This window comes from Protomyctophum parallelum, assembly GCF_964188405.1.
Source record: "Protomyctophum parallelum genome assembly, chromosome: 12".
NCBI lineage: Eukaryota > Metazoa > Chordata > Actinopteri > Myctophiformes > Myctophidae > Protomyctophum > Protomyctophum parallelum.
Genome location: NC_139712.1, coordinates 43,125,115 through 43,141,273, shown reverse-complemented (window position 1 = coordinate 43,141,273; position 16,159 = coordinate 43,125,115). Strand labels below are relative to the sequence as shown.

The following is a 16,159-nucleotide window of genomic DNA, read 5'->3' as shown; positions in this document are numbered from 1 at the left end:
GGCAACTTCGCTGGCACAGCAATGTCACTTTTTCTCCTTTCCTTCTCCGGCAAGGCAAATGTCACTTTTCCTAGTTTAGAACAGATGTCACGGTTCTGATCCAGGCTAGCAAATGCCTTAGACTGATTGAAGTGTCGGCGCGCGTCTCCCCCGATGGCTCTCCTTGAGCTCCAAATTTGATGTTATCAAAGTCAGTTCGATTGGATTGAAACGATTTTGGTGATTGTCCTGGTCCTTGCCTTTTAGAAAATATCTCGTCAGACTTTCCAAAGTTTGGACTAAACAATCTCCCTTTCTTTTTGAATACAATATTGTCACCGCAAAGTTGTTTTGATATGAACGTATGTATCTAGTAATACGTGTTGAAACAGAAAACAGAGTACACTACCCGTGTTAGGTAGGCAAAGACTTGAAAATAAAACAAATCAACTTCACAGCACAAAAACGAAATAACACTCAATAAAATCACTGCTTGGGACTAAGGAGCCCAAATAAAAACTGAACTGTCCTGATCGGGACCGGTTAGTTAAGCTCTTCTGGTCAGTGTAAGCTCCGCCCCCCTCTCCCCTTACATGTCTCGAAACGAGAGACTGATACATGAAAGAAAAAGGGAGGTAGAGAGAGATGGAGAGAGAGGGAGTAGGGAGTAAAATAGTAGATTAAAAATTCTACACTTTAATAGGTTGAGAATTCCTGTATTCTAGATATGATATGTTCCCAGGGTGAGTCAACAAGGCACCCCTTCTCTTTTATATCTTAAAACCTTCCAGATGGATATTTTCCCCAGAGAGTTTCTCGGTTGCTGTGCAAAGATCAAACAGCTGTGTGGTCATCCATCAGTTCTTGAAGTGTCACTTTTTCTGCCTCAGACTCCACGGCGTCTCTCAGCCGATCCGTCAGAAAATGTTGATGGGTCAGCTATTTCCAGATAACATTGGTGTGTGTGTACACCAAACACGAGGTGAAACTTTCTCAATTTAGAAGTGGTGCCCTGCTCAGTGAAACATTGGTCCCTGGACGATGTCCTTATACGCATATGGACAGAGGTCCAGTCCCCTCAGATGAGTGGAGATATTTGAGGGCATGTCTACTACAAATCCCCCATCGGCAAACTCATGAAAGTTTCCTTTCCTGATTTTGGCGAAACCAAGGACGGCCGAAAAGGTCTACAGCACTTAATTCAATGTCATGCACTTTGATCATATGGTTTATGGCAAAGAGAACATTCTAAACCTTCATGTCTAGCTTCAATAGAGTGAAAGAAAGAGAGAGAATGTGAGGTAGATTATACTGTAAACACGTGACTTTGAGGTAGTGTAAATACTAAGTGCACGAGGACTAATGGTAAACTTTACTCAATTGGAGACGCAACCATTAAGCTTGATTACATGAAAAGCTGCGCGTTTTTTTTTTTTTTTTTTTTTTTTAAATGGAAAGTTATACAGAGGATTTTTTTTTTTTTTTTTTTATATATGTAGACACAAGGCCTTTAGTTGTTATGGATCGGTGATGTTTAGGTCTCAGTGACATTGGCATTGGTGGCCTTTAGACGGTTGTCACGGGAGAGGAGGGTCTGGTTTTCGACCAACCTTTTTGTGGCTATTCGGAACGTACCGAAACGTCTCACGGCCCAGCAAGTGACAGCAATTACCACTATGTAGCTGAGAATTAGAAGCGCAAACAGCATGGAGTCTGGGGTGGACCATGAGGAGCCCACGAGAGTTAGCACGCTGGTGCTTACGTACGGTGTAGTTTTAAGGGCTTGGTCTAAAGCAGTGAGATCAACCTTTTGGATTCCTGTCTGGACCAATTTGTCAGTGGCTGGATCAATCACTACCTTGTGGTTTTGAAAGAAATCCGACATTTCTATGTCGGAGTCGTAGATATCCTCTGGTAGGTGGTACAGTACCAGATCATCTACTTGAACCAGAGTGTTTTCAGGAATATAGAGCAGAAACGTTTGGTTCGGGAGATCTACTTTTGTGGAGGTGTCGTGCAGTTCATATCGCACTGTGGCCACTAGAGAGGAGGTGTGGATTAACCACTGGTCCCCCAAGATCTCTGCTTGAGTTTCGGAGACTTGGCTCCTTGGTGTGAGTTCTGCTCGGCATTTTGACTGGTCGGGCATAGACTGAAGGCCACAGATCCCGTTAGTTGAGTCGGATATGAATGGTTTTGAGGGACAGAGGTAGTGGGCTTCTTTTGTCAAAGTGCACAGATTCAGATTGGGTGCCAGGTATAGGCCTGGACTTGTGTCATGATATGCCACCACTGGTGGCGTCATGATCCTGACGTGGGTGTCCCCTTCCCAGGAACCAACGTTGACTACATCCTTCATGCGATAGATGTTTTTTTCGTCGATTACGGGGAGTGTGAGGAGAAACACAAGCTCTCCTCTCTGGGGGTCTACTGACAAGGTGATTGCACCACCCAAAGAGTAGGCAAGGTGGCCTTGGAGATCACTTGGTTTTTCTCCGGTGCTTTTCTCGATAATTCTTTTCACCAAGGATAGAGGGGTGAGGTAAGGAGGAATTCTTCCTATAGCTAGGGAGTCTATGGACGAGCTAACCTCTCTAAGGAAATCAGTCATAAGCATGCTGGTTATGCTGGAGTGCGCCATGTCGACTCCCAATAGTTTTTGGTTTGCTAGCATGCCACGGGCGGTCTTATTCAGGAGGTCAGACTGAGAGTTTAGTAAGATTATGGTGTCTCTAAGCGTTGCCCCGACAGTGTGAATTTGATCGCTCTGAAAGTTTACTGCCTGTCTGAGGGCAGGGAGGTCACGTTGAATTTCACCGACTTGTTTTCTCAGGGTCTTGATACTTATTGCATTCATGCTTGTGGCTCCGAGATTGAAAAGAGTACCGAAAATATTTGCTACCGTAAGTAGCGCCCCTACAAAGCGCTTTTTCCGGACGGGAAGTCCCTTTTTCTGTTCTTCGCGAGTGCCAGAGTGTACGGAGTGTCCCGTGAGGTCCTCGCGTGTTACTGTGACCTTTTCCAATTGGGTTAGCATGTGAGTGATGTCTTCGCTAGCGTGTTGTAAGATGTCTTCAATCCAGATTTGTCCTTCCGGTTCCAACTTCTTTTTGAGGGCAACGGTGCTAAGATGTTTTTGGTACAGCATTGTGGCGTTGAGTTGTGTGTAGACTTTCTGGGTGATGGTCTTGCAGTTGGTTATCAGGAGCCCCTGCTGCTCTCGTAAGGCTATTCCCGCGTCGGGGCCTGATTTGAACAGTGGTTGTGCCGTTGTTGTGGTTATGATCATGCACAATATTGCACATAACAGGTAATCCATCCTGGAACAGACCACAAACGGTTTTGATTAGTGGGTTGTTATATTGTTAAACATAAACACAGAAAAAGATAATAATAATAGACCATTGTTTAATCTACACAATGCTATTATTCACACGTGATTAATGGCTTTCTTAGTGGTTCATGCAATTAAATTGGGTACTTGTGCTGCCCATTAAGAGGTTAATTTCTTTTAATCAGACGGTGATTCTTGCACGTCTGGTTTCTCAAATCTCTTGGGCGGCTTGTGGGGTCGGATTTGGTTTCTATGGACCCATTTGAGTATTTGGTTTTGTCCTCTTTTTATTAGGATCCTATAGGCAACAGGAGAAAGCTTTTCGACTATCTCGTAAGGCCCGGACCAGTGTGGTAGGAATTTCTTTGAAAGTTCCCCCGTTTGGGTTCGCGGGACGAAGATGTAGTACCATACTTTATCTCCTTTCTGCAGTTCGTCGGTCGATGCCTGTTTATCATAGTACGCTTTTCGTCCTATTGCGGTGGCTTGCAGATGTTTTTGCGCAAATGAGAATGCATATTTCAAATGTGCGTTTAGATCCGTTAGGTACTGGTGCGTGGTATATGCCGTAGCTAGATTGAGGTCTCCCGGTTGGTACAGTAGGTGTAGTGGGAGAGTCATTTGTCGCCCAGTCATTAACTCGAAAGGCGATACTCCTGTCGAAGTATGGGGCGTCGCTCTCATTGCCATTAGTACTAATGGGAGTTTGACGTCCCAGTCTTTTTGGTTTTCTGCTACGAACTTTTTTAGGATGGTGATTACACTTTTATTAGCTCGTTCCACTAATCCCGAGCTCTCAGGGTGATAGCTGATATGGAACTTGCATTTAATTCCCAGCAGCTTCCATATCTCTTTCATTATGTCTGCGGTGAAATGGGTTCCTCTATCGCAGTCAATAGAGACTGGGAGGCCAAATCTTGTAAAGAGATGGTTGAGTAAGAGGTGAGCAGTTGTCTGTGCCGTGTTATTTCTTGCTGGAAAGCATTCTATCCATTTGGTGAAGTTGCAAACTACATTAAGAATGTATTTCGAGCCCCTAGACGAGGGAATAAACGCGCCCATCCAGTCAATCTGAATGTGTGACCATGGGAACGTGACTCCCCTACTTTGAAGTGGTGCTCTGAAGTTTGGGTTAACGGGTTGGAACTGACAGCAAGTTAAACACCCTTTCACATAGTCGGAAACATCTTTGTGCATTTCAGGCCAGAATACCACTTGTCGTAAATGATCCAGAGTTGATTTCACCCCCCTGTGGCCTGCTGTTGGTAGATCATGGGCTATTGACATCATTATCCCCCTCTGTGCCCGTGAAACCACGAGACGAGGAGAATGGGAATCATCGGGCACATACACCAGGAGACCATCGACCAGATGCAGGTGGTGTTTAACTGCCACCAACTGGCGCAGGTCGGAGGAAGCCTCCATTTCGTCCGCGGAGACAGGTGGTGCACAGGGATCAGACAGAATGTGACACATTCTGGAAATATCCTTGTCCGCGGCCTGTGCTGAGGTTAAATCCTCGGACAGGACTGATGCGGACGTTGATCGCCGGGCTTGCGGGGGAGGTATTGGAAGATCTGAATCTGTTGCAGTCTTGCGAGCCGTAGCGGCTTGGTGACGCGTTAAAACCGAGATCGTAGGGATCGGAATATCGCCTTGTTGGTCTTCCTGGAATTCCCAGAGACGACCCGTTAGAGCCGCTTCCTTTGCTAGAGAGTCAGCGAGATCGTTATAGGTTTTGTCAGCGCCCGGGAGGCGTGAGTGACCTCTGACCTTTTTCCAGTAAACCTGCATGTCCATGGACATGACCAAACGGTCGCATGCCATAATAAGGTCTTTATGCTTGACTGGTTTGCGTGCTGCTGTTATAAAGTCGTTCTGCTTCCAGACGGGTAGATGGCACGTGAAACTCAAACGTGCATAGTTGGAATCTGTGCACAAAACGAATTCACGCACGTCATGGTTAGCAGCACATTGAAGAGCAATCAAAACCGCAGCTACTTCTGCGTATTGTGAAGTCATGGGGCCCAATTTGTAACCTTGGGGTCCAATTGGGTCGTTCTTAACCCACAACACGCCAGCACCTGCCAGTCGTTGTTCTGGGTGGGAGTAGGAACATCCGTCGACATACGCCATGCGCATGTCTTGACACACATTTTCATCATAATAATGATGGTTCGTGGGGAGGAGGGCTACGGGTACATAGGGAGTGTTGATAACCTCCGTTGGGTCCTGGGTGCATCTTGTGCACGTTGCAAGTCCCGCGCCCAAAAGTGCCCTATTGTTCTGGGCATATTGAACCTCGATGTTGTGGGACTGAAACGCCATGAGCCATGTTGCAATACGTGCGTTTGTAACCACCCCTTCTCGTATACGTTGACTGTTCAAGAAGGAGACAGGTTGATGACATGTTTCTATAATTATTTTCTGTCCACTGACACAGTCGGAAAAATGCGTTACAGCCCAGACCGCCGCGAAAAGCGCTTTCTCGCAGTCCGAGAACTTTTGCTCCGCAGGGCTGAGCATTTTGCTGGCGTAAGCCACCACACGCTTATCCTGATCATAGACCTGGTAGAGACCAGCGCTCAGACAATGGGCTGAGTAGCCTATTTCAAGATAGAAAGTCTTGTCTATGTTAGGATACGCGAGGCAAGGTGCCGAACATAATTGTTCCTTCAAGATTTTTACTGCTTCAGTGTGGACGTCCGTCCATACAAAGGGGGCGTCTTTCTTCAGGAGTTCTGTAAGGGTCAATTCTGTTTATTATATCGAGACTGATACAAATGAATTTACTTTAAAACAACAGGTCGTGTATAACTTGGTATTGAAAGAGGAGAGAGAGATATACAGAATCACAGATGTCATGGACTCGTTCTCTTTGGCCAAAACCACATTAAATCAAAGCACACAGACCTTTAGACGTGGTGTGGTAATGAGTTTAGCAATATGGTGCGTCTCTGGTTCTCCTCTGCTTGGCTCAAATCTTCTGGCGGCCAGGGCCTAACTTCAGCGGCAGAGCTATTACTTCACCGGACGTGGGCAACTTCGCTGGCAAAAGCCTTTTGATGTTTACTTCGCCGGGCGTGGGCAACTTCGCTGGCACAGCAATGTCACTTTTTCTCCTTTCCTTCTCCGGCAAGGCAAATGTCACTTTTCCTAGTTTAGAACAGATGTCACGGTTCTGATCCAGGCTAGCAAATGCCTTAGACTGATTGAAGTGTCGGCGCGCGTCTCCCCCGATGGCTCTCCTTGAGCTCCAAATTTGATGTTATCAAAGTCAGTTCGATTGGATTGAAACGATTTTGGTGATTGTCCTGGTCCTTGCCTTTTAGAAAATATCTCGTCAGACTTTCCAAAGTTTGGACTAAACAATCTCCCTTTCTTTTTGAATACAATATTGTCACCGCAAAGTTGTTTTGATATGAACGTATGTATCTAGTAATACGTGTTGAAACAGAAAACAGAGTACACTACCCGTGTTAGGTAGGCAAAGACTTGAAAATAAAACAAATCAACTTCACAGCACAAAAACGAAATAACACTCTCAATAAAATCACTGCTTGGGACTAAGGAGCCCAAATAAAAACTGAACTGTCCTGATCGGGACCGGTTAGTTAAGCTCTTCTGGTCAGTGTAAGCTCCGCCCCCCTCTCCCCTTACATGTCTCGAAACGAGAGACTGATACATGAAAGAAAAAGGGAGGTAGAGAGAGATGGAGAGAGAGGGAGTAGGGAGTAAAATAGTAGATTAAAAATTCTACACTTTAATAGGTTGAGAATTCCTGTATTCTAGATATGATATGTTCCCAGGGTGAGTCAACAAGGCACCCCTTCTCTTTTATATCTTAAAACCTTCCAGATGGATATTTTCCCCAGAGAGTTTCTCGGTTGCTGTGCAAAGATCAAACAGCTGTGTGGTCATCCATCAGTTCTTGAAGTGTCACTTTTTCTGCCTCAGACTCCACGGCGTCTCTCAGCCGATCCGTCAGAAAATGTTGATGGGTCAGCTATTTCCAGATAACATTGGTGTGTGTGTACACCAAACACGAGGTGAAACTTTCTCAATTTAGAAGTGGTGCCCTGCTCAGTGAAACATTGGTCCCTGGACGATGTCCTTATACGCATATGGACAGAGGTCCAGTCCCCTCAGATGAGTGGAGATATTTGAGGGCATGTCTACTACACCTCCAACATCTCTGTTTCTCTGTTAGTTCACGTCACTGTTGTTCTACAACCTCCAACATCTCTGTTTCTCTGTTAGTTCAGTCACTGTTGTTCTAATCTACAACCTCCAACATCTCTGTTTCTCTGTTAGTTCACATCACTGTTGTTCTACAACCTCCAACATCTCTGTTTCTCTGTTAGTTCAGTCACTGTTGTTCTACAACCTACAACATCTCTGTTTCTCTGTTAGTTCACATCACTGTTTTTCTACAACCTCCAACATCTCTGTTTCTCTGTTAGTTCACATCACTGTTGTTCTACAACCTCCAACATCTCTGTTTCTCTGTTAGTTCAGTCACTGTTGTTCTACAACCTCCAACATCTCTGTTTCTCTGTTAGTTCAGTCACTTTTGTTCTACAACCTCCAACATATGTTTCTCTGTTAGTTCACATCACTGTTGTTCTACAACCTCCAACATCTGTTTCTCTGTTAGTTCACATCACTGTTGTTCTACAACCTCCAACATCTCTGTTTCTCTGTTAGTTCAGTCACTGCTGTTCTACAACCTCCAACATCTCTGTTTCTCTGTTAGTTCAGTCACTGTTGTTCTACAACCTACAACATCTGTTTCTCTGTTAGTTCACATCACTGTTATTCTACAACGTCCAACATCTCTGTTTCTCTGTTAGTTCAGACCAGTGGTTTTCAACCCTTTTCCATTTGATGAGATTGTTACGTTTTGGGTCTAAGAGTAGAATATGTTGTCGTCGTTGGATAAGATTTAGTCCACAATGTCATGCTGTATTGATGTTGTTGGTACCATTAGGTAATAACAGGCAAACGTTGATCAACACTTATTCTACATTCTCTAATTGTGTAGACTTGTGAATTAAGTAATGCAGATATTTCACAGTAATTTAAAGGACAACTTGAGTTTTTTTCAACCAAGGTTCATGTTTTAGGTTGTTATTAGAGAAAGTAAAAGATGAGTGTTCATTTTCTTTCATTTGCTGCTTTCTTTCGTTTTAAGGATTTTAGCAGTCTTTGACAGGTGGGCGGGGACATTCGAGCATGGGGCAAAATATATATTTATTTACAAAATGTTATGGCGATTTATTATTTTATTATTTACTATAGTCCTACTAGACCCCAAGAAATTACGTCTGGCCACAAAAGATCACAGGATCTACTGAATGTGACAAACTGACATATTGAGCCTATACACACAGTATAAGCCTTCCCCCAGTAGGCTACCTTCACATTCAGTAGATCCTGTGATCTTCTGTGGTCAGATGTAATTTCCTGGCGTTTATTGGGACTATAGCAAACAATAATGTGTAAATAAATACATATTTAGCCCCATGCTCGAATGCCCCCGCCCACCTGTCAAAAACAGCTAAAATCCCTAAAACGAAAGAAAGCAGCAAATGAAAAAAAGATTAACACCCATCTTTTACTTTATCTAATAACAAACAAAAACATGAACCTTGGTTGAAAAAAACTAAAGTTGTCCTTTAAGTCTTGAGAGCGTCAAATGAAACCAGATGTATAGGTCCATATGGTTTCATTTTACACACTCAAGAGTTATAGGTCCATTTGGTTACCAACTCTCTATATATTTATAGCTGGGGACCACCTGGGACCCCCTCAAGGACCACTGGTGGTCCCCGGTCCACTGGTTGAAAACCACTGGTTTAGTCTGTTATTTTACAACCTCCAAACATCACTGTGTTCCTGTTACTTTAGAATAGTGTTGTTCAAGCCTTTTCATATCGACGTCCATTATCAATTCTGCATTTGAGCCACGGAACTTATAGAGTAATGTCTTGCAGAGAACCGGCTCGAAATGTTCATTTCTGTGGTCTCTAACAATACACCTAGCTACATGTTTGGTCTCTAACAATACACTATAGCTACATGTTTGGGCATTTATTTCATATTTACATGACTTCTGTGGTCTCTAACAATACACTATAGCTACATGTTTGGGCATTTATTTCATATTTACATGTCTTCTGTGGTCTCTAACAATACACTATAGCTACATGTTTGGGCATTTATTTCATATTTACATGACTATTTCAGCTCTGACACTTATTTCAGACATGCTTTAGTATATATATATATATATATATATATATATATATTATAGTATAATTAAAAATAAATAAAATAGTTTTCCTTAGAGATATAAAACGGCGTTGATCAAAATAACAATTCTTCTACATTTTCTCATTTTCTATATGACTTCTTGCATATAGTCCGCTTGCATGGTCTTCGTGCATGTCAGGTTGACTGCCACCTGGTGGACGCAAGAGCCACCTGGATCTACGTGGTTTTAGTGTGGGCGGCCATCTTAAATGCTAGCGAGCTAAAGTGACTAAATGAGTCCATCCTTGCTCTAGAAAGGTTTCGATATCGATAATAAAGCTTAATTGACGGAACGTTCCGCCAAAAGAGGTTGCCGGTTGGATTCTAATTGGCGGAACGTTCCGTCACGAGCAAGGACCGCTCGCTGGTTGATTACCGTGCGTGTGTGTGCGTGTGCGTATGCGTGTGTGTGCGTGTGTGTGCGCGTGCGTGTGCGTTCGTGTGCGTCAGACTTTGAGCATGCTGGCGGTGTTGGCCGTGTTTGAGGACGGACTGGGGAGACAGCTGGAGCTGAGAGGCAGGTACCTGTCTGTCCTCCTGCACTATGGCAGAGAGATGGACGCCGTCAGGAAGACCTACATGAGACACCGACACAACCCCCCCATCCCCCGCAACACACCCCCCGTAAGCCAGCCTTTCTGTCTGTCTGTCTGTCTGTCTGTCTGTCTGTCCATTACTGTTAATAATACATTTAAAAATAATTCATGCCATGTTTGTATAGTTGCATAATTTCCGTCTCTCTCTCTCTCCCTCTAACCTGTATGTGTGTGTGTGTGTGTGTGTGTGTGTGTGTGTGTGTGTGTGTGTGTGTGTGTGTGTGTGTGTGTGTGTGTGCGTGCGTGCGTGCGTGCGTGCGTGCGTGCGTGCGTGCGTGCGTGCGTGCGTGCGTGCGTGCGTGCGTGCGCCACAGGTGTCGGGTAGGATCTTGTGGTCTCGTCAGCTGTACAAGAAGATAGAAGCTCCCATGTTGATCCTGAAGAGCAAACTGGACATGTTGAAGGTACTGTATGTATATGGTATACATGATGATGTGGTCCTAATCAATTTTTGGGGCGGGAACCCCATTTTGGTGTTAGCGTTATGTTATGCTTTAGCTATTGAAAAATAGCAGATCTACAAGCTCATAGCGCGCCACCGAGTGGCGCACTACGAGCTTGTAGGTCTGCTATTTTTGAGAAATCGAAGAACGACTGACATAGAAACATGAGTTTTTCCAGAACACTGTCAGGATGTAGAAGACGTTTTTAGAATCTGATCTCGGGTCAGAATGGGCTAATCGAGCTCACAGAGCGGCTGGTGAAGCCGCCAAACTCTACTGCTCTTTTGCTCAAAAGGATGACTTTTGTATTGTCTGTCTGTCTGTCTGTCTGTCTGTCTGTCTGTCTGTCTGTCTGTCTGTCTGTCTGTCTGTCTGTCTGTCTGTCTGTCTGTCTGTCTGTCTGTCTGTCTGTCTGTCTGTCAGGGGGCGGAGCTGTCCAAGGTGGTCAGGTGTTACAACGGGCTGGGCTGTGTGTTGCTGCGGCACGAGATGTTGCTCCACGCCGCGTGGACGCGTGCCGTGCACGTGCACGCGCACACGCCCAACACGCCTCTGCTGGTCCAACACACACACACCAAGGTGAGAGAGACAGAGAGAGAGAGAGAGAGAGAGATATGGGTGGACAGACGGATAACATCCTCACGTGTGTGTGTGTGTGTGTGTGTGTCTTTCCCCAGGAAATGCTGGTGAACTTTGACCCCATGCTGTTGGAGACGTTTCAGGAGGTCCGGTGTCTGGCCAGAATGGACATGTCCGTCCCGAAGGTCATCGGGGACATGACCTTGAGAGAACCTCAACTCAAAGCCCTCCACAACCAGTGAGAAACCTTCCGGTGCACTCGTCTTGTCTGGTCTTCCACTTGTCTTGTCTGGTCTTGTCTGGTCTTGTCTGGTCTTGTCTGGTCTTGTCTGGTCTTGTCTGGTCTTCTCTTCTCTGGTCTTGTCTGGTCTTGTCTCGTCTTCCACTTGTCTTCCACTCGTCTTGTCTGGTCTTGTCTGGTCTTCCACTTGTCTTGTCTTATCTTGTCTGGTCTTGTCTGGTCTTCCACTTGTCTTGTCTTATCTTGTCTGGTCTTGTCTGGTCTTCCACTTGTCTTGTCTTGTCTTGTCTGGTCTTCCACTTCTGCGTGTTGTGACTCGTTGTGAGCTTGTCGGCCTGCACCAGCCTGTGTGATATCTGGTCTAGTGGACGCTATATACTAGTGGTTTTCAACAGATTTTGACCCAGGGACCACCAACCTGATTAAGACCCATTTAGACCTGGGAAGGATTCTACTTAATTAAAGGACCACTTCACCACTTTTCAACCTATCTTCATATAATAGGTCCTCACTAATAATCATGATATTTTTTTCCTACTCGGTCTGTGTCTCATAGGAGGGCTGTGGGCAGTTCAGAAACCATCTTCCAGTGACATCATCGATGTCAATAAAAACGGCAGGCTTTCTAGTCCTGAAGCCATCGTTCTCACGTTAATTAAAATCTAAAAGGTTTTGTAAAAAAATCTTGTTTAAAAAATAATCTGCCTAATGATGATGTCACTAGAAGACGGTTTCTGATCTGCCCACAGCCCTCCTATGAGACACAGACTGAGTAGAAAAACATCGTGCCATTTTATCATGATTATTAGTGAGGACCTATTATATGAAGATAGGTTGAAAAGTGGTGAAGTGGTCCTTTAATGTCTTCTAAATCCTTTTCTGAAAAACCCATGTTTCTATGTCAGTCGTTCTCACACTATTTCATGCCAAGGAGCCCCAGAATTATCTGTATTTGGCCGCGGACCCCAATCTCAAAATATGTCGTTCTAGTGACCCCCCCCCCCCCCCCCCCCCCCCATTCGCTCTGAAAGAATATATATTCACAATTTCGTCTCATACAGTGAAAATAAAGATCTTATCTTATTGCGAAACGCCAGTGAGCCTTTTACTATGAGAGCCAGCAGAACATGTCTGTCTGTCTGTGTGTGTGTGTGTGTGTGGGTGGGTGTGTAACCCGCCAGCCACCAGAGGGTGCAGCTGTATCACACATAAAAACACGCACGCAGCATGCAAAAAAAAGAAAATGCAAAAAAAGAAAAATCGTACATTTTTTAACTCTTTGAGCGCCACCTGGTGGTCACCAGTTTAGGCTTTGAGTGCCAATTCTCCCATTATAAAGAAAGAAAGAATTAGTAATTATATTATGTAATGTGCATGTCATCACCTGTACACCAAATTAGAGACATTTTCAAAATATGGATGAAAAAAAAATATGAAAAAAAATGAAGAATATAAAATATTTTTTTCTTTGTTTTTATTCCCAAGGGAAGACGTCTTGTCGTCCGTAGCATCCGGTACTTAATTGGCAATTAGACGTCTTGACGTTTATGGCTACTAAACAGTTTTAACAGCCGCGTTCGCTTCACGCGTCTTACATGTCTGTATGGTGTGTCTCCTCTCCTCTCCTCTGCAGGCTGCTGGAGTTGCTCCATGCGTATGGTTCCGCGGTAGCCAGGATCCCTCCCGTTCTCTCCCCAGTGATGGAGCCTTTCTTCAGGCAGGTGGAGGACAGTCTGTCCCCTGGCCTCACCTCCTACTGCTGGAACTCCATCGACACACAGCCCTGTGAGAGAGAGAGAGAGAGAGAGAGACTATACATAACAATCTGATACCTAATCATATATCTGATACCACGTACACTGTGTTATTCATTTTTGAGTGCTGCAACCACTCCCTTACGGAGTTATGTGTGTGCATTGGGTGGCTGGCTGGCTGGGTGGGTGGGTATGTATGAGCATGAAGACAGCATGGTGGTTTTTCACCACCTGTGCGCAACCTAACACACAAACACACACGCACATATTAACTGTATATATGATGATTTTGGGTGTGCCAGTACAGTACAGTACAGTAGAGGGTACAGTAGAGGGACCGGCACACGGTAACTCGGGTGTGATTTTTATCTTTTTTACCATCTGTACCAATCTGTGGTTCTCAAACCTTTTCATATAGTCAAGGACTTGTATATCTGCTTTTTTCTGAATAGCCAAAGTATAAAATATGGTTAAAGTTGTTAAAATGACTGTGACACTGCATTAACTTATTTTGCTGGGGACCCCTGGATATGAAAGTTATGGAGTGCAACTCTAACTTTAAAAGTACACCTTTTGTTGTATGTCAATAGACAAAATATAGGGAATCTATACAAACTCACTCAGGCTTTCTCAATGAAAATTAATTTCGAGCAGGTAATTGCTGCTCATCTGAAAGGACCTTATAGGCGGAAGGGGGGGAAGGCCCCCTGCATCGCTGCCACTCAAGTGACTACTGGCCAATCACAGCACGTCTTTTCCCCTTCCGTTGCGCACGTAGATGCTTGTCAAACTTTTGTTCATGCTTTCCGCAAAAAACGTGCCTCCTTTCGACACGCCCCAGAGCCGAAGGAGGCTCTTTTTTTATGTCTGGTCGAACCAAATCAAACCCGAATCTTGTATCTTTCTGTTCGTCAGACAGTGGCCTTGTGGTTAGAGTGTCCGCCCCGGAAACTGGGAGCCTTCTCTTCTCTTCTCTTCTCTTCTCTTCTCTTCTCTTCTCTTCTCTTCTCTTCTCTTCTCTTCTCTTCTCTTCTCTTCTCTTCTCTTCTCTTCTCTTCTCTTCTCTTCTCTTCACTGTGGTGACGTGTGTGACAAATCGCATGACTTTGACTTTGACTGTGTCTGTCTCTGTCCGTCTGCCCCCAGTCACAGACGGCGTGCGTGCGTCCGTGAGGACGCTGGCGGAGGTGTCCCGGGCGTCCATGGACAGGCTGGAGTGCGGCGTGGAGCGTCTCCTCATGGCGTCCGCGGCGTCCTGCCCGCTGCTGGAGCTCCTCCCCCCCGGCCGCCCGCCGCCGCCCGTCTGTCCTCTGGACCTCCTGAGACGCACGGAGACGCACGTGAAGACGGCCGCCGCCACGCTCGGCCGGTACACGGGGCGAATTTAACCCGTCGGATTCTAAAAAAATGTCTTCTACGTCCTGACGGTTTTCTGAAAAAGCCATGTTTCTATAATGTCAGTCGTTCTTCGACTTTTCAAAAATAGCAGATCTACAAGCTCGTAGCGCGCCACCGAGTGGCGCGCTACAAGCTTGTAGATCTGCTATTTTTCAATAGCTAAAGCATAACGTAATGCTGACACCAAAAGGGGTTCCCGCCCGAAATGGGTTAAGTTGGCGATGTATTGTCACACAGATAATTGGGATTTTACGATTTAATTGTGTTTTTGTGCACGGCAAAAACACAATTAAATCGTAAAATCGCGACATTTGCACTTCGATATGAATCTAAATTACATTTCAGATTGCCTTTAACTTAAGGCTTCGCAATCAAAAAGTAACTTAAATATACAAAGCAATGGCTGACATGATTATTTTTATACTTGAAATTGATATTGTAGCTGATCTACATGCTTATACAATGCGTGCGTACGTCACTTTGTGATGCGTTGTGAGCTTGTAGATCAGCTATTTCTCTTTTTTTATTTTGATGATTATGACGATTATGCAAAAATAATTGCTATTATCTGAAATAATTGCTATAGTCAGTTCTATGTATACCAATGGTTCCCAAACGTTTTCATGTCAAGGACCCCCAAATTGACACTAATTAGCCCAGCGGACCCCCATTAGAGAAGATCTTTACGGCTCTAGCAGTGATTCTCAACCCGTTTAATTTCAAGGACCCCCAGTTTGACATGCATTAGTCTACGGACCCCCATTTAATGGCATTTCTATCCCTGCAGGGACCCCAATTCATATTGTGAAATCAAAGGTTAATTTAACTCAGAGAGTGGTTCCATTTGTACCCTCTCAGAGTTACAGACCCAAAAGCGTCCATTTCGTTCCAAACGATCATTTAGCTGGGGACCCCCTGGAACTCCCTCAAGGACCACTAGGGGTCCCCGGACCCCACTTTGGGAACCACTGATGTATACTATACTCTGTGTGCGTGCGTGCGTGCGTGCGTGCGTGCGTGCGTGCGTGCGTGCGTGCGTGCGTGCGTGTGCATGTGCAGTCACAGTCAGCAGGTGGAGAGTAGTGTCTATGAGCTGATTGAGGATCTGAAGAGGAAGATGAAGCCGGAAGACGCAGTGCACCTGGAGGTACACAATCAGACATGTTTGTAAATGTTGAATCTTTGCCACGCACATACAACATGAAAGCACAATAATCACATAAAGAGCTATATAGCCCTGATAATGACCATAACATGTCTGTAACTCTGAGAGTGTACAAATGGATGAACTGATGCATTGAAAATGGTGGGCCCTATTGTAAACGAGTGTATAATGCTGTATGGTGTCGTCCGCTCACAGTTAGCAGTTTTTGTTTTGAGTTGTACTTGAAATGTACTGTAATTCTGCAAACTGTTAATAAATCAATCAATCAATCAATCAATCAATCAATGGAACCAAATGAACCATTGTCATTCCATTTGCACTCTCAGAGTTACAGGGGTCCATGACAATAAAACAT

General features: G+C 44.8%; 1 protein-coding gene across 1 annotated transcript in view; it reads left to right on the top strand.

Moving 5' to 3' along the window:
* dnah5l (dynein, axonemal, heavy chain 5 like) overlaps window positions 1-16,159 on the top strand; it is a gene marked incomplete at both ends in the record, with an annotated part of 158,706 nt that overhangs the window by 19,110 nt on the left and 123,437 nt on the right. The window contains 8 exons of the mRNA XM_083777797.1: window positions 4,634-4,720; window positions 10,079-10,252; window positions 10,539-10,628; window positions 11,091-11,246; window positions 11,345-11,484; window positions 13,121-13,272; window positions 14,388-14,610; window positions 15,699-15,786. Of these exons, the coding sequence (XP_083633923.1) occupies window positions 4,634-4,720; window positions 10,079-10,252; window positions 10,539-10,628; window positions 11,091-11,246; window positions 11,345-11,484; window positions 13,121-13,272; window positions 14,388-14,610; window positions 15,699-15,786 (1,110 nt within the window). The remainder of the gene's footprint in view (window positions 1-4,633; window positions 4,721-10,078; window positions 10,253-10,538; window positions 10,629-11,090; window positions 11,247-11,344; window positions 11,485-13,120; window positions 13,273-14,387; window positions 14,611-15,698; window positions 15,787-16,159) is intronic.